Source organism: Paramormyrops kingsleyae, chromosome 2 (assembly GCF_048594095.1).
Source record: "Paramormyrops kingsleyae isolate MSU_618 chromosome 2, PKINGS_0.4, whole genome shotgun sequence".
Taxonomy (NCBI): domain Eukaryota; kingdom Metazoa; phylum Chordata; class Actinopteri; order Osteoglossiformes; family Mormyridae; genus Paramormyrops; species Paramormyrops kingsleyae.
This window is the reverse complement of record NC_132798.1, coordinates 1,402,012-1,426,929: the sequence shown is the minus strand read 5'-3', so window position 1 is coordinate 1,426,929 and position 24,918 is coordinate 1,402,012. Positions and strand designations below refer to the sequence as shown.

At 41.4% G+C, this 24,918-nt stretch overlaps 1 protein-coding gene across 2 annotated transcripts in view; it reads left to right on the top strand.

The window, feature by feature from the left end:
• The window catches only part of LOC111833387 (collagen alpha-1(V) chain-like), a 93,347-nt gene extending 68,523 nt beyond the window's left edge, over positions 1 to 24,824 (top strand). Inside the window, exons 28-66 of one of the 2 annotated variants that reach the window (XM_072703298.1) lie at positions 358 to 402; positions 759 to 812; positions 1,922 to 2,029; positions 2,632 to 2,685; positions 3,012 to 3,065; positions 4,076 to 4,120; positions 4,224 to 4,277; positions 4,362 to 4,406; positions 4,506 to 4,559; positions 4,709 to 4,762; positions 5,499 to 5,552; positions 6,814 to 6,921; positions 7,117 to 7,206; positions 7,412 to 7,465; positions 8,402 to 8,509; positions 8,626 to 8,733; positions 9,729 to 9,782; positions 10,969 to 11,022; positions 11,337 to 11,444; positions 11,882 to 11,935; positions 12,023 to 12,130; positions 13,679 to 13,732; positions 14,023 to 14,130; positions 14,575 to 14,628; positions 14,746 to 14,799; positions 14,911 to 14,964; positions 15,142 to 15,195; positions 15,276 to 15,383; positions 15,509 to 15,562; positions 15,656 to 15,709; positions 16,153 to 16,260; positions 16,399 to 16,452; positions 16,740 to 16,775; positions 17,076 to 17,129; positions 17,316 to 17,580; positions 17,804 to 17,916; positions 19,166 to 19,234; positions 21,753 to 21,986; positions 22,425 to 24,824. In XM_072703298.1, the coding sequence (XP_072559399.1) occupies positions 358 to 402; positions 759 to 812; positions 1,922 to 2,029; positions 2,632 to 2,685; positions 3,012 to 3,065; positions 4,076 to 4,120; positions 4,224 to 4,277; positions 4,362 to 4,406; positions 4,506 to 4,559; positions 4,709 to 4,762; positions 5,499 to 5,552; positions 6,814 to 6,921; positions 7,117 to 7,206; positions 7,412 to 7,465; positions 8,402 to 8,509; positions 8,626 to 8,733; positions 9,729 to 9,782; positions 10,969 to 11,022; positions 11,337 to 11,444; positions 11,882 to 11,935; positions 12,023 to 12,130; positions 13,679 to 13,732; positions 14,023 to 14,130; positions 14,575 to 14,628; positions 14,746 to 14,799; positions 14,911 to 14,964; positions 15,142 to 15,195; positions 15,276 to 15,383; positions 15,509 to 15,562; positions 15,656 to 15,709; positions 16,153 to 16,260; positions 16,399 to 16,452; positions 16,740 to 16,775; positions 17,076 to 17,129; positions 17,316 to 17,580; positions 17,804 to 17,916; positions 19,166 to 19,234; positions 21,753 to 21,986; positions 22,425 to 22,571 (3,141 nt within the window). In that variant the 3' untranslated portion in view covers positions 22,572 to 24,824. Of the gene's footprint in view, positions 1 to 357; positions 403 to 758; positions 813 to 1,921; positions 2,030 to 2,631; positions 2,686 to 3,011; positions 3,066 to 4,075; positions 4,121 to 4,223; positions 4,278 to 4,361; positions 4,407 to 4,505; positions 4,560 to 4,708; positions 4,763 to 5,498; positions 5,553 to 6,813; positions 6,922 to 7,116; positions 7,207 to 7,411; positions 7,466 to 8,401; positions 8,510 to 8,625; positions 8,734 to 9,728; positions 9,783 to 10,968; positions 11,023 to 11,336; positions 11,445 to 11,881; positions 11,936 to 12,022; positions 12,131 to 13,678; positions 13,733 to 14,022; positions 14,131 to 14,574; positions 14,629 to 14,745; positions 14,800 to 14,910; positions 14,965 to 15,141; positions 15,196 to 15,275; positions 15,384 to 15,508; positions 15,563 to 15,655; positions 15,710 to 16,152; positions 16,261 to 16,398; positions 16,453 to 16,739; positions 16,776 to 17,075; positions 17,130 to 17,315; positions 17,581 to 17,803; positions 17,917 to 19,049; positions 19,119 to 19,165; positions 19,235 to 21,752; positions 21,987 to 22,424 lie in introns of both variants that reach the window. The other variant, XM_072703289.1, reaches the window with a different exon arrangement.
• Positions 24,825 to 24,918: the final 94 nt, after the last annotated feature.

Here is a 24,918-nt window from a genome sequence, read left to right as displayed (position 1 = left end):
TGGTTTCACTGTGCTCTGTTCTGCTAATACTCTTCTGCTAATACTGTTTCTCCTTAAGCAACAAAACACTTCTCTACCATTCATGTCTGCCACTTGTTCTGGTTTAGAGATTTATGTAAAGAAAAACAATCTTCTATTGAAAGTGTCTACCACGTAATGTTTGGCTGAATGCCTTGCTGTTATCACTACAGATCTGAGTAACAATTATAAAATATTTGTGATGTTTTTACATACCACTAGATGGCAGTAATATTATACTTTCCACGTGTTGGATTTCATAACCCAATATGCATGCGGCAGTCCGTTTAAACTATATATTTATCTTACAATTACTTTGATCAAGTTATTCTCTTTTAGGGAGCTGATGGTGTTCGTGGATTAAAGGGAACTAAAGGAGAGAAGGTGGCTACTTTTGTTTTTTTTTATTATTGTATTTTAAAGACTTATGAGTTCTCTTCCCCAGAAGAATTTAGCAATAGGACATAAATACAGTTTAAAAACATCGTTTTAGATATGTGTACTATGAGTAATTCAATTTACAGATTTTGATAAATTTTTGATAAACTACTGATTTCAGTGTTGAGTTATTTTATTTTAAAGCACATCAGTATAATTTCTCAGTTTTTACTGCCAGATGTTGATACTGATAAAATGAATCTCCATTGAGGATGTATGGATATACATACATTCCTCTTCCAGATTCAGTTCTTGGCTGTTCTCATTTAACTGTTTTATATGTTGGCTGATTGCTGTCTCAGGGAGAAGAAGGATTCCCTGGATTTAAAGGAGACATGGGTGGCAAGGGTGACCGAGTAAGATATTCTATTTATTAAAAAAAGGATGTGGAGATGAATTAAAAATAATTCACTTCATAAATGCTTTATTTTGCTTCCCCCGCACTACATGATTAGCAGGACATGCAGGGATGCGGCAGGAATCCCCGGCTGTCTCGGAACTCCCCGAGCCGTCCTGTGATCGCACTTCACAAGCTTCCGCGGGCCGTCCCGGCGCGTTTCACTTCAAAACATACCATCTGCATTGTCCCCTCATTTCCAATTACTGCTGACAAGCCCCGCTTTCAAAGTCAAACCCTGCATGCAGAAGATCACAATATCGTAACTCAGCGGAGGGAAGCGAGATGCAAAACCCAGCATTAGCCGGGCTTCATTAGGAATTCAATTAGCAGTAAAATCTGACATCATTCTGCGCTGCCTTACAAGGGCCACTCATACTCACGTCTTTAATCAAAACATCTGCGACCTCTTTTATACACCTGAAGAAGGGAAATAGTCAGTGTGAATATGTTAAAGCAGTGTTCTGTATCCTCCACTTAAAGGAAGCACACACACTTATATAATAATTTGCTTATTTATGAGTGGAAAAATTCCCTTTATTGTGCAGTTATCTAGTGTACAGGTTCTTGTCACTGACAGTGACAATGACATATTCTGTGACAGTTTTAACTCTTAAAATGGGTGGGGGGGGGGGGGTGTCAGTGGTGCAGTTTATGCTGTCACCATAGTAACTGTGCAGTGAGGGAGTGACTTTAATTCAGGTTTACAAGACTAATCCTGGCACTGGATAGTAAAATAAGAAGAGTATTAATGAATTTTAAAGCAGAGACAATAAAGTGTGTTGTAACTCATCCCGTGGTGTCTGGCAGGTCTGGAAATTGCTTTATCCAATTTATTTCTCAGACACTGTGAATGGCAGTAAATATGATACTTACAGTGAGGGAATTAGAATATGAAAGTATATTTCACAGTGGGAGAGTGACATTTTCTCCTGCTCTACTTAAAAGTGAGAGGTAGAAAACGCCCGTGTAAGTAAGCATTCAGGGCCGCCTGCCGATGCAGTGCTTCCTTTGCTTTCCGTTTAACACTGTATTTGTGCTGCAGTTATCTTGGGTTTCTCCAAACAGGGGGAGATAGGAGCTGCTGGACCTAGAGGCGAGGATGGACCAGAGGGTCCCAAAGGCCGCGCTGGTCTTCCTGGGGATTCTGGCCCCATCGGCCCGTTTGGGGAGAAGGCATGTGAAGGTTTTATATTCTGGATCTACCACAGCGTAGTAAAAGGGAAAATGATGTTTAGGAGAAAAGACGAAGCACTGCATCCTCTTAGGGACTGGGGTAAATAGAGAACTTCTAAAACAAGTGGATCTTAATCACCTGAAAAGCTGTCTTGTCTAAAATCCAGCACAAATAATGATAAAGATTTATGTCTTGGGTGTTTAGTGACTGGGTACAGAGTGAATGGCTGGTTTGACATATGCATGGGGGAGGGTTTGTGTTACACTCTCTCTTTTGGGGGGGGAAATATAATACAAAAGGGAGATTTTTGGGAGATCTTTGGGACTTCCCAAAGAGCAAACAACCCCTTTCAGCAAACGGGGGCACCCGTGACGGCTCGGGGCTCCACCCTAAAAGCACTTCAAGTGATGAAAAATAAGTCTTAAAAAACATGAGATTGATGAGATTTAAATCTCATCAGTGCTGATTTTGACTTTAGATTTTTAATGAAACATGGACTGAATTAAATTCCTTAAGAGACACAGAGAGACATGAATACTGAGACATTAGAACTGCAGATTGGTTCTCTACTTACCCTTAACTTTCTCTTAACACTTGTTAGGGAAAGCTTGGCATTCCGGGATTGCCAGGTTATCAGGGAAGACAAGGTTCAAAGGTAAGTTATTAAACTCTTACCGGTAGACTTGCCTGTAAAAATAACCTGGTGTTGAACTTCCATGTCCCACAAGGGACAAGAGACTTTGAAAGATCCTGATTAAACATGGCAGGGGAACCTTGAAGAATCTTCTGGTGTTTCTTCATCGAGCCTGTCTTTGAACAGCACAAGCCTTGTTTGAACTGTCCTGATCAAAGTGATCTGATTTTCTCAGGCAGTTTGGTGGCCGCCTCACGTTCAATCACAGCACATTGCACAAGACTCATCCGCTATCCCGCTTTGATGAACTTGGGATTAAATCTTCTCTTCTCCTTTGTCATTATCAGGGCTCTCAAGGATTTCAAGGATTTCCAGGAGCCAATGGAGAAAAAGGCACACGGGTGGGTATGTTGTGGGTGTTTCTTCCCACTGTAAGAATCAGAGATCCCTGGCTGTAAGGCTTGATGAAAGTCAGGCCCACTTTAGTAAATCAGACTTGAAGAGTGAAATTGGAGGTCCTGACAATATGAAATAGATCTGAATTCAATGGAGTGCACTTCTTTCTTCATTAGCTGTCATTCCGAATAGCACAATCAAAGCAAGCGAGACAGAAAATCCTTAGCGCCTACCAAACATATCTTTGTTGCGTGCCTGGAGTTAGCTCGGGGCTACAGCCATGCTGTTCATTAGCCCTGAGTCTTTAGCTATATCTGAGCGGAGCACGGTTTACGCCACGAATTGCCCAATGCCTTCCTTTTCAGAACGTCTGTATTTTAATTCAGTAATTATTACATCAATCCTGCCTACAACTACATTATTGGTTAATTTTGTAATTGATTAGTTGATTGATTTATGCAGTTAATCACTTTTTTTCAAAAGATCCATGCTGTATATTATATTCAAAAACCAAAAAAAAGTCCCTGTTAATTTACTTATAAAATTGATTTGTAGTTTTAAATATGTGCTGCTTTAACGATATTCACAGTGAAAAACGATCAAAAATATTTATATTGGTACAATGTGGTATTAATTCCTTGGTCTGATTGTTTAATTGTTTTCAGAGAGCAGAATGTTAGCTGACTCTTCCATTAGGAAGCCCTTCTTTCCCGTTCTCCCCATATTTGCTGGCTTCTTTGGTAAACAGAAGGGTGACTGAGGTGTCTTTGTAACCATTAAGAGGGTAGTGAGTTTGAACAGGTCACCGTTGTGTCAGCCAGGATTTATTGGGGGTGCTCTGATCCATAGCGTGGCCAGGATGTGATGACTTGTCTGTCACCAGTTTAATTCTGCTGCTGAGTCACACCTGTGAGGACATATGGCTCTGTCAGATTTGTCAGACTTTAATCTGCCTGGGCATTGCTCACGGCTGAGGGATGTGTGCTCTTTCTAATTCTCCTGCTTCGCCCCTCAGGGAACAGCTGGAAAACCAGGCCCCCGTGGCCAGAGGGGGCCAACTGTGAGTTTCCTTTAACTTTTCTTTTGGAAATGTTGAAAATAGATGGTGTACAGTTTATAGAATGTGATGTCTTTGAACCTCGTTGACTATATGCCTTCCACAGGGTCCACGTGGAGAAAGGGGTCCGAGGGGCCCAACTGGAAAACCGGGACCAAAGGTGACCTTCTTCCCTGCCTTTTAGCGCGACCCTTTTATTGCTTCTCTCAGTGAGTCATTTCTTCATATCTACTTTATTGGACAGGGTACCTCAGGAACTGACGGGCCTCCTGGGCCCTCGGGTGAAAGGGTATGTAAATGAGGGGTGTGGTGATTCTGATTATGCTAAAGAGGCATCAGTGTAGAGTTGGTGATGCCTTTTCAGCACTGACCGGGACTTCTCTTCCAGGGTCTGCCAGGGCCTCAAGGTCCAACAGGATTTCCAGGACCAAAGGGTCCCCCGGTAAGTGGAAAACTTTCAATCCATTTTCCAGCTTGAAGACGAAATGTTTTTTTTGACATGTTGATTTGACTGTACTTCGATTTGAGTTATATCATGTTTTTTTGCATTTAGTTCAGTACGCGATATTAATCGTCTAATGTGCTCTGTAGGGGCCGGCTGGAAAAGACGGGCTGCCGGGACATCCTGGACAGAGAGGCGAAACAGTGAGTGCTGGGGGTTTTCCCAATATCGTCTTCCCTCGATTTACGGTACTAATTAGTATCAGAAAGAAACACCATAAATCAAAAAAACGTAGTCTGAAAACCTGTTTCCATTATTTGAAATGATAAAACACATAGTGGCATTTCTAGTCCAACCAAAAAACCTCAAAAAAATTTCCCCAAATATCACTGGAAGGCAAAAACAATACTGTATATAAGTAATAAACAAAAAGCTGAAATCAATGACAAAGGCTGAAACAAGATGTGTAAAGACAATGCAGGTGTAGAACAACGACTGAATGCTTGAAGAAATGTTCACCCTACACTCTGCATTTACATGCAGCCGATGTGTGTTTTGCTAACAAATGGTGCACCTGTCAGATTTATTCTGTTTCTTTGGCTGGAAACCTTTGAACCAAGAGAATTGGTCCATGATACTGCGCATAGTTTTTTGAAACTGTACTATCAAAAAAATCATGTCATGCAGCAAAGTATATTCATTGACTGAAAAATTGTTACATTGAAGAAATCAGTCTATAAATTGAAACTCAAGACCCATTGTGGTGGAAAAGCCTAAACTGAATCACTGTTAGTTCAGGGATCACAGTACTTGTGTACTGTTACATACCAAATACTGCCTAATTGCCTAATCTGCCATAATCTGGCCTGATTCATGATGCATAGGCTACAGTCTGTGTATAACTGTATATATAGTAACTGCTTCTTATCTCCTCAACAGGGTTTCCAAGGCAAAACAGGACCACCAGGACCTCCTGGTGTTGTGGGACCACAGGTGCGTCACCACGTTTTGAACACTATCAGACCCATTTTTATAAGACTTGGTTGGATGACAAAATAATGTTCAAGATTTCAGCAGCTCCCATTCTACAGTCTCCACCCAGCAAGAACACCCCGAGTTTCTTAATCGACATACAAAAAACACCCCAGGATTAAACCTAAATTAAAGATTGTCCCTTAACGTTGAGTATTCTAGAATGATACGCATTAGCAGGAATGTCCAAACAGAGCAGTAAATATGTGCGTTCTTGTTTTCACCATGCAGCATGTCGACTTTGCTACATACAGATTAGTGACTTTAAAGACGTCAAACATTCGTTTTCATTGTGTGCAGTTTCACCGGTTGCTGCGGATTGCGTTTAAATATTTCAGAGGTGTTTTTATTTCCTGGGTGGTGGCAGCAGCCATTAGGCAGTCGGGTGCTGTTTGTACTGCCGTCAGGAGGCCTCTGCATGAAGTCCTTTGCCTTCCGGCGTTTGCCTTCCGGCGTTCGCCTTTCGCGTGGCCGGGGGAAGGCCCAGTACTTTACCCTCGCATATATCACCGCTCCACACTTCATACATTATGTATGGCCAGTCAGCAGCCTCTTCCACGGGAGAGCTTTTGCAAATGCTAATCCAGGTCATTACGCACAGACTAGTGCACCACCTTGATTCCGGTTACCAGGCACACGGACCGAGGTGTAAGGGGCAGCATCCAGCATTTCCCCTGATAGTCGCCATTATACTGCTGTCGGACGAAGAAGAATTATTCAGTAAACATCATTACAGAAATGTACTCTAGGATAAGCTGTTAATTTAGAGGCAAAGACCCAAGCAGCACTCCTTGTCCCATATTACTGGGGGAAAAAAGCACCCAGAGGGCATGCTGTGCCGTAAGCTGTGTCCAGGATGCGGTGCGTTAGGCTGGGCGGCACGCTGAGCTGTCGAAAGGCTGCACCTTCTTTTAAACCAATCTCCCCGGCCAGACAGGTCTCCGGACAGGGGGAACCGGCCCAGTGGTGTCCCCTTGATTAGTAAACGGTCTGCAGCACTCATTCAATGAATGGAGCACCTGCTAATGCCATATTACTGCTTGACACCCTTAAGAATGCTTTTATACTTGGGTATATAATCCATGTAGTTATGAAACCTTGTTTGATTTTAACACACAGTAGGTGACAAGCTTGTTGCCTGCAAAACAATAGCCTACCTGCTAAGTGGGAGAAAAATGATGTCATGTGAGAGGTCATGTGATTTTTTATATTATTTCCCCAGGGCCCCACAGGTGAGACTGGGCCAATGGGGGAGCGAGGACACCCAGGACCACCTGGACCCCCAGGAGAACAAGGTCTTCCAGGAGCCGGTGGAAAAGAGGGATCCAAGGTGAAGACATTCATCACGCTAAAGTGTTAGCCCTACGCTAACAGCCCTTATTACACACATCCACCTGCGTTCATTCAGCCAGCATCACTCCTCAGGACACACCTTCCGTATTTCTACGTGCACTTTGTCTTTCACAAAGTGAACATATATAGCAGTACTCAGAGATCACAAACAGAAGCACCTTCGCCATTGCAGGGTGACCCAGGTCCTGCCGGCCCGGCAGGGAAAGACGGCCCCCCAGGTTTGAGAGGCTTTCCTGGGGAACGAGGCCTACCCGGACCCACGGTAAGCATCCCTGCTCTCATTGATGCCTTCATTCAGATTCCAGAAAATAAGATAAAGGTAAAATTCTCAGTCTCTGATCTCTAGGATAGCATGAATGTTTATTAAAAAAAATTGAGGAACATTTGATGGCTTCCTAAAATAATTATGTCAGTGAAGTATCAATTGGTGCTGCATGTGTTGATCACGAATGTGTTGCTTTTTGCAGGGATCTCCTGGTTTGAAAGGAAACGAAGGCCCCAACGGTCCACCTGGACCAGCCGTAAGAGCCGATTAAAGCTTTTCACAGAAACTAATGTCTTGGGCGATGGTCAGGCCTTCACTGAGAATGGAAGTGATTCTCTTTTAGACATAGCTTTTGTAAAACCTGTAAATTATTTTTATTTATTTATTTATTCAATTGTCGTTTTTTATTTTTATATTTTTTTTTACCAACACAGAAATAGGTCTAAACATATTAATTCTTCTGGGTGATATTAATATATTTTTTAGCTCCTATATTTAAAGAGAATATTTAAGAAGCTTGGTGATACATTATAAGAGCAGGAGAATAATTATTCTCCCACTGAGCATGTTTATTATGCTGTAGTCAGCGATGAAAATAAATCTTACTCTAGGGGCTTTTTGAAGGTTACTGCTGGAAGCCTGTTGTTATTATCGTATTACAAAGGGCAGTTTTATGAAACAGATTGAATTAAAATAAAGTTTTATTTGAGTTCAACAGTGTTTAAAATGACTGCCAGCTATTTCTAATCACATGCAGAATATTAAAGAGATGTTTATTGAATTATAACAATCTGTTTTAAGCATCTCATTCCTGCTATTGTTTGAACTGCTTGCACTGTTGAAACGCAAATTTCACTTCTTCACGTATCTTATCAGTTTAATTAACTTTGCGTAGTTTAGATGGAAAACAACACATTCTCGGAAATATGCATCAGTCAACAGTGAAAGTTATTCGTATATAAAAATCATGTTGAAATCTGCATAATTTGCAGTGTTTTCATATTATTATGGCCAGGTTATGTTTGCATTAATTAATAATCACAAATCCATGCCCTATATGAAATGTCAGCCTTATTCCAATCACCTAGAAGCATATTTACTGTGTGCGCTGCCTCGGTGCAGGGTGAGGAACACATTGCTTATTGAGACCTTTCAGTGTTTTATGGACCCGTTCTCATTCCTCTGTCCACAGGGCTCCCCTGGAGAAAGAGGCCCTGCTGGTGCAGCCGGACCCACTGGCCTTCCGGGACGTCCGGGACCCCAAGGTCCCCCGGGTCCCGCTGGAGAGAAGGGTACCCCGGTACGACTGTCTGATCTAAAATTACCTTAAATTCAGCTGGGCTTTCTGTAATGGATCGTGCAGATACTCTTTCTGTCAGCCACAGCAGTGTCCTGCTTTTGCAATACATGTTACAGGGTGAGAAGGGTCCTCAAGGGCCAGCTGGAAGAGATGGGATTCAAGGTCCAGTTGGACTCCCAGGACCTGCAGGTCCCCTGGGGCCCCCTGGAGAGGATGGGGATAAGGTAAGATATAAATGGGCTAAACCATTTCTCTGGCTCTATAAAAGAGAGACGCTCATAATACTGTGTAAACAATGTATATGCTAATATGACCTTTAATACAGCCATCTGTCATAAGAAACAAATTATCATGCGTTTCAGAAATGTTGCTCAGTAGATACAGTTTGCAACTTCATGTATTTTCTATATTCTTAGGTATTTTGGGAAGAGTAGTTCACAGGGTGCAATTTCACCCCCTACTGGTCAGAATAAAATGCTATTTGAACATATTAATTTTAATAAAATTATATTATTTTGTAGTTATATTTGAAATTGTGACTTGTGTGTTAGTCATATCAATGTGTAATAATAATTTTAATAATTGTATATGTACATGGTGTTTGTTTACTTGTGTGTTTGTTCGTTTACTTATACAAATTTACATGTATAAAACTTTTTGGCCTATAATGAATGACTGGTGGACTTTGTTACCTTAGCCTATTCGCCTATGGGGAAGAATTCTACAATTAAATTAGTAATCTTGTAGCTAATGTTCAGGAAGACAATTGTATTCAAAATAGTAATCTTGTAGCGAATATTTGGGAAGAATATTGCATTCGGAATAGTGTAGCTAATTTTTTGGAAGAGTAACGCATTTAAAATAGCATCATGTAGCTAATGTTGTTGAGGAGGGCAGGTATCTTGCAAGCTGTGATCGTATTAGTACGAGATCTTCTGAAAGCCTAATGGCAACAGACAGTTATGTAAATCACAGCTGCAAAAACTACACAGAAGACGTGTAAAAAGTTTAAAAAGATGAAGACAGGACAAGGCAGGATAGCTGACACACGTGCCAAGACCCTACAGAGTTTACCCCATACGGTGAAATTTCCCCGCTGATTTTATGGCTCTTGAATACCAAAACCCATTGAGAACATCTGGTAGCTGAAGCCCTAAGTTGGAAGGATGGTGTCTATAATTAATGTGATTTACCGGTTTTGTGTTTCTCACTCCTCCAGGGTGAGGTTGGTGAGCCAGGACAGAAGGGCAGCAAAGGCGATAAAGGGGAACACGTGAGTCATGCCATGTTACCCCATGCTGTCCTCCCCTCCACGTCCTTTAAAATTAGCTATTAAGGTGCTTTTCCACCACATCAGGTACCAGGTACTTTGAGAAATTACCAAAAGTACGGTACTTCAAGGTGTTGGTTTTCCACTGCCTTAAAAACTGGTACCGCCTCTGGATGACATCACAAAGCGAAGTGGGGAATTTTGTACTGAGCTTGAAAAATGGCTGTAGTGTATTATAGGACTGGACGATGTGCCGTATTAATAGCAACATCGCATATTGTGCACATGCAATTGTTACATCGCTCGTAAGCTAGATTAAAATCAGGCTTTTCCTTACTTTCAATTCTGCATTACATTATAGTGCAGGGAGTTCCTCTAAAGTTCCACTAAAACATTTTACTCTATTATACAAAAAAAAAACCTTAGCTAGCTTTGCAGTTTTAATTGTTATTCCTTCTATAGATTATCTAATATATGCTTAAAAATCAGTTCAAAATTTACCTGCTTTTGCATCAGTGCTGCATGTGTTCTCCAAGACATTCATAATCATTTTCATCTTTGCTGTTTATATCCCTCCTGGATGGGTTTGTGAGAAATTTATGAGCTCCTTTTTGCTTTATAAATACCCCAATAGTTTTTACAATGAAATCACATTGCTATATTTACAACAAAATGATATCGCTATGGCGGCACACTATATGCATGCTGTCACCGTATATTAAACAAAACACTTTTGAAATTTCTTGTCATGCCATCCTGATCTTTTTGTTATATCCATTCTTATGAGCAGATAGCAATTATTTATGTATTTTTTTTACTTCATTAGTCATTTTCTGAGTTCATAACATTTTTCAAGATTGTGGTTGTATTGTGTTTCCGAGGCAAGAAAGTGTTTCAAGTTCTATCACAAAGTACCAAAGAAGTACCACAGCTGGTTTGGCACTTTTGGTACTGGAACTTTTGGTACTGGAACTTTTGGTACTGGAACTCAACTGGAAGTCAATGGAAGAGCAAAAGTACTGAAAGTACCGTACCAAAAGTACCATACGAAAAGTACCGTACCAAAAGTATGGTACTTGGTGCGGTAGAAAAGTGCCCTTATAAGCATAGTTGTTGGGTCATATCACTTATTATATAGATTTTTGAAGATAATCTAGTGAGCATTCACTAATCTTGTTTTTTCTTGTAGGGTCCTCCTGGTCCCACCGGTCCACAAGGCCCAATTGGACAACCTGGTCCTGCTGTAAGTATTTCTTATGCTTAATAATGCTTAACTTTGTTATATATGTCAGTTACAGTGAATTGCTGATATTTGTAGAATTGATTTCCAGTATGTTCATAGGAAAGTTAAGTAAAATGATAATGTTAAATTATCATTCCTGATAGTTATCCAGTCTCTACTAAGGTCAGAGGTATCATCAGTGTGCCTTCCTCATGCTACGTTTGTGTAACTGATAAAAGTAAAATGAGTGCATTTTGGTGGTTTGGTGCCATATGCTTCCACTGAGAAGGTCTGCAGAGCTATTTCACCATGCAAACTCAGCTGTGTTGTGAAAGGGAGCTGATGGGGAACCTGGACCCAGAGGACAGCAGGGACTCTTTGGGCAAAAAGGCGATGAAGGACCCAGAGGCTTCCTAGGACCTCCTGGGCCAATCGGCCTCCAGGTACAGTAAAGCTAAGCTGTCAGAGTGGAGGTGAGACTGGGATGAGATTAGCCCAAGTTATCCAGACTGGATTCCGCATCTGCGGATTCAACCAACTGCAGATTGAATTTTTTTTTTTTTTATTAAATTAAATTAAATTAAATATCCAGAGTTCCAATATCAAAACATGTACATTGTCATTATTCCCACAAAAATAGTATAACAACTATTTATACAGCATGTATAATGTATTAGGTGTTATAAGTAATCTAGAGATGATTTAAAGTATAGGGACTGCTGTGCATATGCAAATTTATACAATTTATATAAGCGACTTGAGCATCACGGATTTTGGTATCTGCAGGGTGTCCTGGAACCAATCTCCCGTTGATGCGGAGGGGTAACTGTATCACTACTTAGCACCACAGTTGATTTCTTCCCCTACATTTTAAATGCAGGGACGTCCTGGTTCTACTGGTGAGAAGGGTGAGACCGGAGACGTCGGCCAGATGGTAAAGCCTGCTCTGCTTTGGGTTGCTTTATCATGCCGTTTTCTGTGTCCTTATCTTCACACTTGATCTCCTGTTTTTCTCCCTCAGGGCCCCCCCGGCCCCCCTGGCCCCAGAGGCCCCTCAGGACCCCCCGGCGCAGACGGTTCCCAGGGGCCACCTGGTGGCATTGGCAACCCAGGCGCTGTGGGAGAAAAGGTTTGCTCCTTTCTCTCTACTCTCTTTAATAAAACATGTCTTTTGTCGCACTTTACATGTGCTGTTATGTTAGGTTCTCCAAACCATCATAGCATAATACATGACTGCAAAGGGCATATTTCTGCTTCTAGTGGTTTAACATATATTAATAATTAATGGACAGTACAACCCTGAAGCACAAGTTCCTACTGTAGTCAGGAATTTCACCAGTCTGCTTCTTAAGAAATAAAAATGCAAGGCGTACTGGTGTACCATGCTGTCTTTTTTTCTCATGTGTAAGTACAGGCGACCCCTGGGTTAAGAACATACAACATACTGACAACTCGTACTTACGAACGGACTGCCATAAAGCCCATAATATTAAATATTTCAGTTAAATACAATGGTTTGTAATAACAACGCATGTATTACTTTGTGACGCTCATGATAACATTGTTCAGCTTCAGCAATTCATTATTTCGAGGTACAGCACAGTACTTTACGTAGTTATTTTTATTCTTTCTGTATTATTATTATTATTATGTTCTGTATTATTGTTGCTCTGCCTTACCTACAAATTCGACTTAAAAGCAGACTTAAGGAACAGATCTTGTTTGTAACTTGCCTGTAGTGGGTTCAAATAATAAAAAAAGGTTATTTATAAAATGTACAACAGTATGGCAAACAGCAGTAGATGCAGGTGATGAAATGAGTTTAATGCGGATTCACCTAAGTCAGAGTTCCACTGAATTAATGAGTCTTGACTTCCTGCTTACGACTCCCATCAACATTCTCTAAACTTGTCGAGGAACGCTGATGCATGAAGCCCAGTTGGCAGATTATGAAAAATATTAAGATGAATAGTGTGACAGAGGTGGCACCGAATTGCCTGCACTGGACAGTGGGTATTGATTTCTACCTGCTGTCTGCCCTTATCAGTATGCGCTCATGTGTGAATGTATGACTAGCGCTATTTGATTGGATCAGCTTCTCCCACTGGAATTCCTCTCACCACACATCTCTGTTTTATTGCATAAATCTAGTCATTTTGCTGAGTGCAACTGATCTCATAGGGTCCACAACTTCTTTAGAGCACTTATTACAGCAATGAAGCTATGGCCTAATTTTAAAGTCAACAAGCATGCAGCCTCAGACATCTGCACAGCTGCTTTGCCGGGGTTTGGATTTTTAGAAGGCCAGTTAACTGTATTTTTTGTTCAGAATTGCTGAAAGCCAAATTGCCAATTTTATGGGTGGAAGGGGATTCATTATGTTGTAAATGCAAACACTCAGCGCTTATACAACCAAAATTTGGGCTCAATTGAAATGTGGAACCAACTAGGCATGGTTTTATACACGTGTAAGGATTACTGATGGAAAAGGAGCTTAATTTCCATACAGTCTGATCACTGTTGGTGTGCAAGTGAAAAGAATCTCAAGAGGTCACCATATCACCATGAGCTATATGTAACTATACAGCTGTTAAATTGCAGTTTTTTAAAATATCATCGTCTTGTTGATGTTTAGTAGTGATCACATATGTTTTTGTCTTTGTCCAAATTTATTTAGGGTGAATCTGGTGAAACTGGAGAACCAGGACTTCCAGGAGATCTCGGTGCACCAGTACGTGAAACGAGACCCCGTGTCACAAACTAGTTACCTAGCATTGTGCAGCAGATCCCATGATATGCATAACCAGTACTTTTGAAAGCTTCTGGCATAATGCTAATAATAATGCTGTTGCTAACAATAACTGTTAATAATCATTACCATAGTGTCCAGATGTATGACATGTGTCATATTTTTACTCATAAGCATCATCACATATGTAGATGTCTGAGAAGGTTGTTGGCCTTATGTGTATCGCAGCTGTGTTTTTTAGTTTTGTAATGTTGAATTGTGAATTTTCTCAGGGTCCCAGAGGTGAACGGGGTGAAAAGGGCGAAGCTGGCCCTCCTGGTGCTGCTGGGCCCCCTGGTCCCAAAGGTCCTCTTGGAGATGACGGTCCCAAGGGCAGCCCGGTGTGTACAGACCAAGATCAATACCAAATCAGCCAGCTATCAGATAATCACATCACGTCATGTCACATCACATCATATCACATCACATCATGTCACATCACATCACATCATATCATATCACATCATATCATATCATATCATATCATGTCATGTCATGTCATGTCATGTCATGTCATGTCATATCATATCATATGCACTGCATACAGTATATAAACCAAATAACTAGCTTTATTGTCATCATATGTTTATTTGTTATTTGTTTTTGGGGTTACCAATGTCAGAATCAATACAAAATTAACAAAATGAATAACTTTCATTAAAATTTATTGAGATGGTATCTTTATGTTTAATATCCTGTCAAGGACAAAAATCAATTAAAAACTGAATCTAGCGCTAGTGTCAGGTCGCTACCTAATTAAACCAACTGCATAATTTCCCTTTTAGGGTCCAAGTGGAATTCCTGGGGATCCAGGTCCCCCTGGGGAGCCTGGTCAAACTGTAAGTTATTTCCAGAAAAATGCAATTTCACTGTGTCTAGCAGAGTTGTATCTGTGAAATGCAAAAGGCCATGTTTATCATAGTAGGTTTCTCGGCCGTTTCTGCTTCCATTTTCAGGGTCTGGATGGGCTACCTGGTGACAAAGGAGATGATGGAGAAGCTGGTCAACCTGTAAGCTTCCCTCAAGATCTCCCATTAGTTTCTAACGTAATAATTGTGAGTAATGTACTAGCCCTATATGCTGTTTACAGTTGCCTGATTGGTCTTTCTCTGCTGTCTTAGGGATCTCCTGGCCCCACTGGAGAACCTGGTCCTTCTGGCCCTCCTGGGAAGAGAGTAAGTTATTTAGAGGAAGATAAGTGCTTAGATATATTCTTATTGGCTCCCTCTTGCAAATTTCGTGGCCTGGAGTTGTGAACTAATACACCATGTACTTCCTATTCTCCATTTCCCTTCTGTCTCCTCTTGTTATATTTTTGCTATGTTATACTATATTTCTGTGCTACTCTTTAGGGTCCACCTGGTCCTATTGGACCCGAAGGAAGACAGGGCGAAAGGGGAGCTAAGGTAAGGTCCTAGCGTCAGTACCTGTATTAGTAAGTATAGTGTAATGTATGTACAAGTATTAATGTAAGTACACTTCGCAGGGTGAGTCTGGTCTGGAAGGACCTCAGGGGAGGACAGGCCCAGTCGGGCCTCAGGGATCTCCTGGCAAGCCCGGCTCAGAAGGTCTTAGGGGAATCCCAGGCCCAGTTGTAAGCATAACGTCAACATTTATTTCTCTGTATATGATGATGGTACTTTCATTACAATAGGACAATGTTTCATAATATTTTGTCAGCACTTTCAGTCATCGTGCGTCTCTCTTTTACTTTTCCAGGGTGAACAGGGTCTCCCAGGTTCTCCTGGCCCAGACGGACCCCCTGGACCAATGGTACAGAGAATTCTAAGTCAGTTTTCCCTGGTAGCACATAATTAGATGGCGAGTACAAATGAAGGATTTCTTGCCTGTCTGCCCTTCTCTCAGGGTCCACCTGGATTACCTGGCCTTAAGGGTGACACTGGTGTTAAGGGAGAAAAGGTAAGAGTAAAACATGAGCCAGGATTGGTGCCAATTTCAAGGCCATTAAGCCAGTGTTGACAGAATCAGGAAAATCAAAAAATCCATCCATCTTCCAACTACTAATACAGCACAGAGTCACAGGGGGCCTGGAACCTATCCCAGGCAATATAGGGCATAGGGCAGATGTATACCCAGGACACACACACACACCATGGGCAATTTATAGACATCTTGTCATCTATCTGCAAATATTTGCTGTGAAAGGAAATTGTAGTACATGGAGGAAAGCCACACAAAATAGGACAGAACATACATGCTTCACAGACCTCCTATAATTAACTACCAAGCTGAGAAATCTTCAAAATGATGAGATAGATGATTCTACTATCTTTGGTTTCCCGGCCTTTTTGTTTGTTGACTATTTTTTGTGAACCCCATCATATGTGGGCTTTCTTCTTCAGGGACACCCTGGGCTGATAGGGCTGATTGGACCTCCAGGAGAACAGGGAGAAAAGGGTGACAGAGGGCATCCAGGACCTCAAGGTGCATCCGGTCCTAAAGGCGACAATGTAAGGAACGTGCTGTAACAAAATCACTTCCATATGAAGGCTGTGTTGTATGTATTTGTCTTGGTATAGACTAAAATAACAAAATTAGGGTGGGTAGATGTGCAACCTGTAGAAACCATGTGACTGTGTCCTCATTAGGGTATTGTGGGCCCTGCCGGTCCCATCGGCCCCCCTGGACCCCCCGGATTACCAGTAAGTGGAGATGTAACAGGATGTGGCAGAAGTGTTCATTCATCCCCATGAATTCTCTACATAGCTGTGAGAAACAAAACTTGTGCTGACCTGAGTTACTTTTTGAGATACTCACTAGTTTTTTCTTTGTGTGTTTGGTTATTTTCTTCCCCATTTACAATGTGTCGGAAACAAAATCTCATTCGGTTGGTGATTTGACATCTGTAATAATGAATCCTGTGTTACGGTCGATACTAATCCAGGTCAGTAAACTCCTCACACTTACACTGCGATTCTTTTCTTTATAGGGTCCTTCTGGTCCAAAAGGTGCTAAGGGCTCATCTGTAAGTACTTAAATTCCATCTTAAATCAGTCGTTTGTGAAGGTTCTTTGGGGAGTAGATCTTGGGTCTGTATCACAAAGCAGGATTTCTTGCTTAGCTGGATAACTTCTCTAAATTTTAGGTAATATGGACTAAATGTAAGTGAATGAAGATAAAGGCAATTTAAACTAGGGCACCTTAAATCCAACAAGTTATCTAATTAACCAATAAATCCAGCTTCATGCTACAGGCCCCTACTGATGAACTTCAATGTGTTATAAAGAACCAGGTGTAACAGTATTTTTTGTTCTGCTTGTTCCAGGGTCAAACTGGTCCAAAGGGTGAAGCAGGTGTCCCAGGATCCCCAGGCCCTCCAGTAAGTCTCAAGACTGTTTCTAAAATAGTTCAGACTGCGAATGCATGTTTGGGGTACTTGCTTAACTGGTACTGTATGGACACCAGTGTTGTGGTACGATTAGATTCTAGGTGGTTTTGATTTTCTGAAAGAGACAAATGAAGAAAGGTGTTGTCAGTGCTCATTGCTGTGGTTTGTTTTGCACAGGGTCCCCCTGGTGATGTCATCCACCCGCTGCCAATCCAGTCTAGCCCCAAGAGGAGCAGGAGGAACATTGATGCCAGCCAGCTCATGGACGACCCGGACTCCGATGCCAATTACAAGGACTATGACGATGGCATGGAGGAGATCTTTGGCTCGCTGAATTCTCTGAAGCTGGAGATCGAGCAGATGAAGCACCCACTTGGCACTCAGAACAACCCAGCACGAACCTGCAAGGACCTGCACTTGTGTCATCCTGATTTCCCTGATGGTGAAGCATCTAGCTGTTTTCATAGCAACCCAGCTGTTCCAAGAAAAACTTTGAGCTTGGTCTGTTTAGTCACAATTTTCCAGTAAATATGTAAATATCTGTTTAGAAACTTTTTTCCTACTAATTGTTCACCACTATATTGTCTGCATGGACGTGTGAGTACTTCCCCACCAGTACTTTCTGCACCCAGGTAAAGCAAGTTGGCTGTTTGTTGTCCTTGCAGGTGAATACTGGATTGACCCCAATCAAGGATGCTCCCGGGATTCCTTTAAGGTTTACTGTAACTTCACTGCAGGGGGAGAGAGCTGCATCTACCCAGACAAGAAGTCTGAAGGAGTAAGTTAGCCTGGACCAGGCATAGCTGCATTCCACTATACCACTGTTTCCCAATCCGGTCCTCGGGGAGCCACAGGCAGTCCACGTTTTTGCTCCCTCCCAGTTCCTAGTAGAGCAAAAATGTGGATTGTCTGGCAGGGAGCTGGGAGGGAGCAAAAACATGGACTGACTGTGGCTCCCCGAGGACCGGATTGGGAAACACTGCACTTCACTCTTGTTCTTCTTAGATTCTTATTTATTTATTTTTTAGGTTTGTATTACTTAATAGTTACATTGATTCTTACAATGATTTAATATCATCTAGTATGTACATCAATAGTGATTGTTTCAAATCAGTTGCTGTAGCACTCACTTCTCCGACACGAGTTTATGAGTTGGAAAAAAATACCAATTAGAGTCAGTATTGATCCTCCCCGGCCCTGCAGGCATCAGAGGATGCTATTATTCTCTTCTCCAAAATACCATTACAACTTCGGAACATTGTTGCTCACCTATTAAAGGGATGAAGGTGCCTAAGGTATATATTAGTGAATACCTATTACTAATTTTCTTTGGCCATATCCAAAGAATTAATGAGTTTTGATATTGGGATTGTCGAGAAAAGCTGTAGCATAATTACATAAAACCATGAAGCATTAGCACACAGAACGTAGAATCTTGGTCTATAACGAGGTCTGTTGTGACACTGTTGAGTGGCTGTCATTCCGCCTGTTGGAAGATACACTTGTATGTCTGAATAATGGATGAACTTTCAGAACAAGGCCATCTAGGCGTGCAGGCTGACCTTCAGGTGTTGCTTGTCGAAAATAATCCACTTCGCACTTATGATGAACCTGTGTGCAGTGTATCTGTGTCAAGAAGTAATTTGGTTTGTGAAAATCTTGGCTTTTGAAGTATGACGGAATTACCGGCTTTGGTTAAAAAAGAAGCGTTGATTCATCGACTGCATTGAGATGGATGAGAGTTGCTGTTTGATTCTTACACAAGTAGGTTGTCCTGCAGATTATTGCTGACTCAGTTTTTCTTCAGAAATTGTTTTGATATATATATTTTTTTTTTTGCATCTCCCAGCACCCGGTCTCCTGTTGATTTTAATGTATCTTTCTCCCTCTCTATCCTGCCCTTTGCAATAGACAAGACTCACTTCTTGGCCAAAGGAGAATCCAGGCACCTGGTTCAGTGAATTCAAACGCGGTAAACTGGTAAGACCCCCTGCTTCCCATCTTTTACCAGCTCTCATATTTTACAGAGTAAAATGGCCCGTTGGCCCAAAGACACGCCAGGCACCTGGTATAGTCGTTACAAGCGAGGGTCCCTGGTAAGTCGCATGCCTGCCTTGTCCAGGGGCTCCACCTCGCACGTCCGGGAAGCCCCCACATTGCGATGCCTCACGTGCAGCCCAGCGGCTGAGGTGCATCACTCTTACTGACGGAAAGGTGTGTACCCAACAAGCAAGGCTACTTCCCTATAAGACCAATGCTGTCTTAGGGGGATAATTATGGCATATACTAAAAGTGGCTGCCTATTAACTGTCAGTTAAATTACTTTGCACTGTTCCAGGATACCTTTAAAATATTAAAAGTAAAGAAAAAAGTGCTGCAAATTGGTCTTGACAGACATGAACAGATTTTAGTAGTTCACCAAGCCCTGGAGGCTGACTTACTCTGTTGTTTTAATGACTATTGAGTCCCTGGCTTTATAACACTTCACATTATCAATCAATTTCCCTAACCCCACATCTAATATTGACTTTAGGTTTGTTATAAAAATGCCCAGCGACAGTTAAATCCATATGCAGATATGGGGATTCTGTTTTTTTCCATATACCGTTTTGGGAAAGTTCTGCTTGTATGTGGAGTATATGCCTTTCCTCTCGTCAATGCTAAGGTGATCACCTGAAGGTGACTGAATGCCTGAACGCTTCATCCTTTGAAGGAAAACCACAGCAATGAAACACAACCTGAACTTTTAACTGCAGTGTAAACAGAGAAATGCATGCATAGTATAGCATGGTAGGAGCCGCACTCAGTCACAGTACAAGGGCTGCGGGGTCTTCAGCCATGCTTGAACGGTGGCCGTCCCTGAGACTGACAGGTAATGTCGCCCATGGTGGAGTTGGCTGGATGGGGGGGATGAATGGTGACAGAACCCTATAGACCAGGGGTGGCGAACCTGATCCATGGAGAGTCGCTGTGGGTGCGGTTCTTTGGGATGACTTCTCAGTCATCCAATAACAGAAGGTCCCCAGGACTGTAGTTGAGAACCACTGCTTTACTATTGGCTGATTGAGAGGCCATGCCAAGGACCTGCACCCACAGCGGCTCTCCATGGACCAGGTTCGCCACCCCTGCTATAGACGCTCACCTTCGGTAGGCTGGACAGGCCACTGTCAGTGGCAGGGTTGCAAAGGGGCAGTAAATTTCCAGAAACTTTCCATTCCATGGGAAGTTAAGCTGCGGAATTTTAGAATTATTCCAAGTTGGAAATTTCCCATGGGAATTACCAAGAACATATGGGAATTAACAGAAAATTCCTAGAATTTTGCAATCCCAGTCATCAGGCATGTTCACAGCACGGTTTTCTATGAAGCATTTTTAAAGATGCAGTGCACAATTCCATTTATTTAATAGGCATATAGCCTACCGTATAATATATTATATTTATGTAACTTTACTTTATTAAAATGTATCACCATAACCCTCATTAGCAGAAGCAGTGTGAAGATGGATGGTTTATGGATGCATAGGTAAATTTATATTATACAACTGATTAGCTGAATCTTTTCGTAATATCAGTAATTAATTCTGACAATGCATTTTTCACTGAAGTGGAACTGTGCCATTAGCAGGTCCTGGGCCTGTCCAGTTCTCTCACGTTTGGCTGCTATGGTTTTTTATTCAGTTCATACTTTCCTGCGCTTCATGGCATGCGCTTTAAACCAAGTCAGTCCTGTTTGTCTGCAGAGCAAACGTGTGGAACTGATGGAGCACTGATGGGTTGGTATGGCTGTCAATTTCATCACGAGAGTATCACGGTTTTCCCCGAGACTGAATGGAGGATAACATGATGAAGCTGAAGGAATGTACTTGGCACTCGCTGGAGATCATGTGATTGTCAGTAACAGCATCTCTGGTCCAATCATCCCACCTAACAAAGGATCTCAAAGGATCTGGTCCTTTATTCCATTAGCTGCCCTTCCTGGTAGACAGAGACTCTGGGGGAGACACTGATAGTGCTTTCAGTTGTAGGACTTGTGTATGTAACTGCAGATATATATATATATAAATTATATTATTATATTATATTATATTATATTATATTACAGATGTGTTTGGGTGTCTGCTTTAAAGCCACAAATTGACTGGAGGATGCATTACATCTCCCGATTATTCATTATACATATATTTTAAACATAGTGCTCCAGACTGCCTAACAATGTATAGCGATGGTGTGCTTATGGAAACGCTTATTTGTTTGTTTGTTTATTTATTTACAGGAGTTTAAGTACATGATTATTCTTACGTAGCTTATAATATAAATGTAATTGACGTCTGCTGCTTTGAAGAGGAGGGTCAGTGCCACCTTCCACATCACCTTGTGGTGTCTTAGTGATGTGTCTTTTAGTGGACAGACGCCTTTATATCGGACATCAGTAATGACTGAGGATCCTGGCTGACATAATACAAAATGTCTTAAGTAAAGATGTCAGTCTAAGGAAAACCGCTCTGTGCTGCCATAGACGCTGGTGGAGGTTGTTATATGAGTTTGTGTACCCTAAAGGCGCGCAAGGTGACCAGGCCCTGTCTAGACCGCTTGTCTTGTATGTCACCGAGCAGCTCTCCTATGTGGACTCTGAGGGCAGCCCCGTCGGCGTGGTTCAGATGACCTTCCTGCGGCTCCTCAGCGCCTCGGCCCGGCAGAACCTCACGTACAGCTGCTACCAGTCGGTGGCCTGGCATGAATCGGAGCAGGACAGCTACGACAAGGCTGTCCGCTTCCTGGGCTCCAACGACGAGGAGATGTCACACGACAACAACCCGTACATCCGCGCTCTGCTGGACGGCTGTGCGGTACGCATACCACGTCACGGGAGTCATGCGAGATGCTGATGTGGTCTCACAGTGCTTCAGTGCTGCTTCCCGGCTTCTTTACCATTTATGGCAGAATATGAATGAAAATGTATGAGATATGAGTTAATATATGAGCACTGTCTTTTTGTTACAATGTGCTCATGAATGCATATTCCTCTGTATAATTGTCCGTATTTATGTTAGAGGACTAAACGTTCTCTAATGATAGCGTGAGATCTCTTGTTTTGATTTGTGTCCTCTGTGTGTCAAATGAGCTCGGAGAAATCAAGAATGACTGAGCATTTATTTGGGGCATATATTGGAATGTTGCCATAATGCACGATAATAGCTGAGATGGACAACACCTTTCTGTAGCACAGAGTGAAGTACTGTAGAGATTTACCCTCTGTGCTTCTCTTTTTAATGATTATTTTTCAGCTAAAGAAGGGCTATGAGAAAACAGTACTTGAGATCGACACGCCCAAGGTAGAGCAGTTACCCTACGTCGACATCATGTTCAATGATTTCGGTGAAGCCTCACAGAAATTTGGATTTGAAGTGGGACCAGTTTGCTTCCTGGGCTGAGACGGTGTTTCCAGAAACACAGCAGCAAGGTACGAACTTTCTGAACGCAGCGGAAAAAAAGAACGAAAAAAACAACAAGAAGTAAAACCACAGTTTGTGCCATTCTGTCTCCAAAATGTAAAGATTCAAAACAAGGGAAAAAAAATAATAAGATTTAAACGTAAAGAGCAACCTCGTAACCTCAGTGTAGCTTTGCCGTCACATGCAGGTTTTGAAAACGGACGAGTCGCTCCCTTTTCTGTCACCCTCCCCCTCGTCCCACCCCCCCCCCCCCGCTTCCCTAAACCCCAAAACTGTTTCCCAGTGCCGATCCCAGCACACCTCTGAGTAGCTCCAATTATATTCTTCACGTTTCCCTGAAGCACCCTATCAGAAACCTTACACCTGTGGGAAGGCGGGACTTGCGATGGCCAGCTCCAATGGCCATTGAGCGTGCTTTCTCCTTTCCTCTTCTTTAAACCTTGAAGCTTTATTTTGTGCATAATGTTTACCCATTCCTCCGAATGGTGCTTATACATATATAAATATAAATATATATTTTTGTGCGTGTGTTTGCGTGTGTGTGTGCATTTGTATATGTGTATGTGTGCGTGCATTTGTAAGTTTTGTATATTTTTTCCTTGTTAATGTTTAATAATTATGGCTTCAAAACATGCATGTGACCTTTATGGTAAGGATGGAGATAATTGTTCAACAAAAGACCAACTCGGACAGGGGAACATTTGGAAGTGGAAGAAACCAGCACTGACATCTTGATGCAGGAGTGAAGCACATCTTTTTGTAATTTAAATTATAATAAAGGTTGGAAATGAACACAGTGCTATCACCTGAGTGTTGACTTACAAGCAGAATGGTTACTATGACAGCCTCTTTGTCTCTGCTCCTCTGTTGTAAAATGCCTATTGCAAACTTTGGTATAGCTGAGTACTTGTCAGGTTAGGCTTAAGGTAAGGTTAATTTTTCCCTGTTTTACTCCTTAAACATACACAACAATACTGGCAATGATAAATGGGAGAAATATCACATTATTACAGTAAACAATACCATAGGTGCTATTTTATTACGTATCTGGTGCTGTGTATTTTATAATTGTGTACATAAAGGACAACACTGATGATGTCTAACATTAATCTCCCAGCTAATAACTTGTGGTTTCTGTCTGTGGCTGCTTTTCTCTGCATACCCTCACATTGCTGTGCAGAACCAGACTGTTTCATATCTTTTTATGATATATGGGAACCCCAGAAAATGATAAATCTGTAATAACAGCAATGTTTCATTTTAATAATTACAGATTGATTGTTGAATGTGCGTCACATTTAATCTATATTAAAAAAAAAAAAAACTTGGGGGACTTACTAGGATTGGTTATGTTGGTTCATGGTCACTGGATTTCATTGGGCACAATGCGTACAACGATTTACAGTTTTGCAGAATCCCAGTGTAAAGTGACCTGTGTAGCTTTCTTTCCCAATTTGTAAGATTCTGTGCTTTGTGGCAATCAGACTATGCCAAAGAGCTTTGGCAGAAACCTTAACAGAAGGGCATGTAATAGGAAACCCGCACTTTGTCTTTCTCTGGCGTTGCATTCTTTCCATTTAAAAAACTTGAATTCAACAAGGACAATCAAAAGACACAAAAAATGTTTAAACAAGAAGGTTTCTTTTTACTTTTTATTTATTTTTTAGGCTAAAACAGCATCATGTTCTCCTGTCAAATCAAAGCGTGCTCACAGAGATAGGACTGTATGCTCTCTTACACGTATATTACAATACTCTTGCCATTACCTTGCCCTGCCGTAGTGCCTTTCTAAATCAAATATTCTTCTCTGCATTGCTTTTTTGCTTTCAAGGATTTACCACACACACACACACACACACACACACTTTTGTTGCAGTTTGAATAATTGTTTTGCTTTTTAAAATAATTTGACTTGAACAATTTTTGATCCAATAAATGCAAACATAAATTAAATATGAATTGTTGGTGCAATGGGTCTCTTTTAGCATAAAGTTCATTTTTGTAATTTTTTTGAACCATCAGAAACACCTGTCTAGCCAATAAAGGTTTTCTTGTTTTCCTTGAATGTGTGTTTTTGAATCCTGTCAAACCTGTGTAAGAAAGGATAGATATATTGTTTTTCTGTCAATAAATTTCAGTTTACTTTAAATTCCTTCTACTCCTCTAAGGTGTGCATCTTGTACAGTATGTCTTTTAAAGCATTAAATTTTATATGCATGCATGAATCCATAACATTTTCCTCTTGTTGTTATGTCACATTCATCCACACATTGCTGACTTCATGAACATTTATAATGTTGTATATTTGCTTTATATTTGCAGTTTA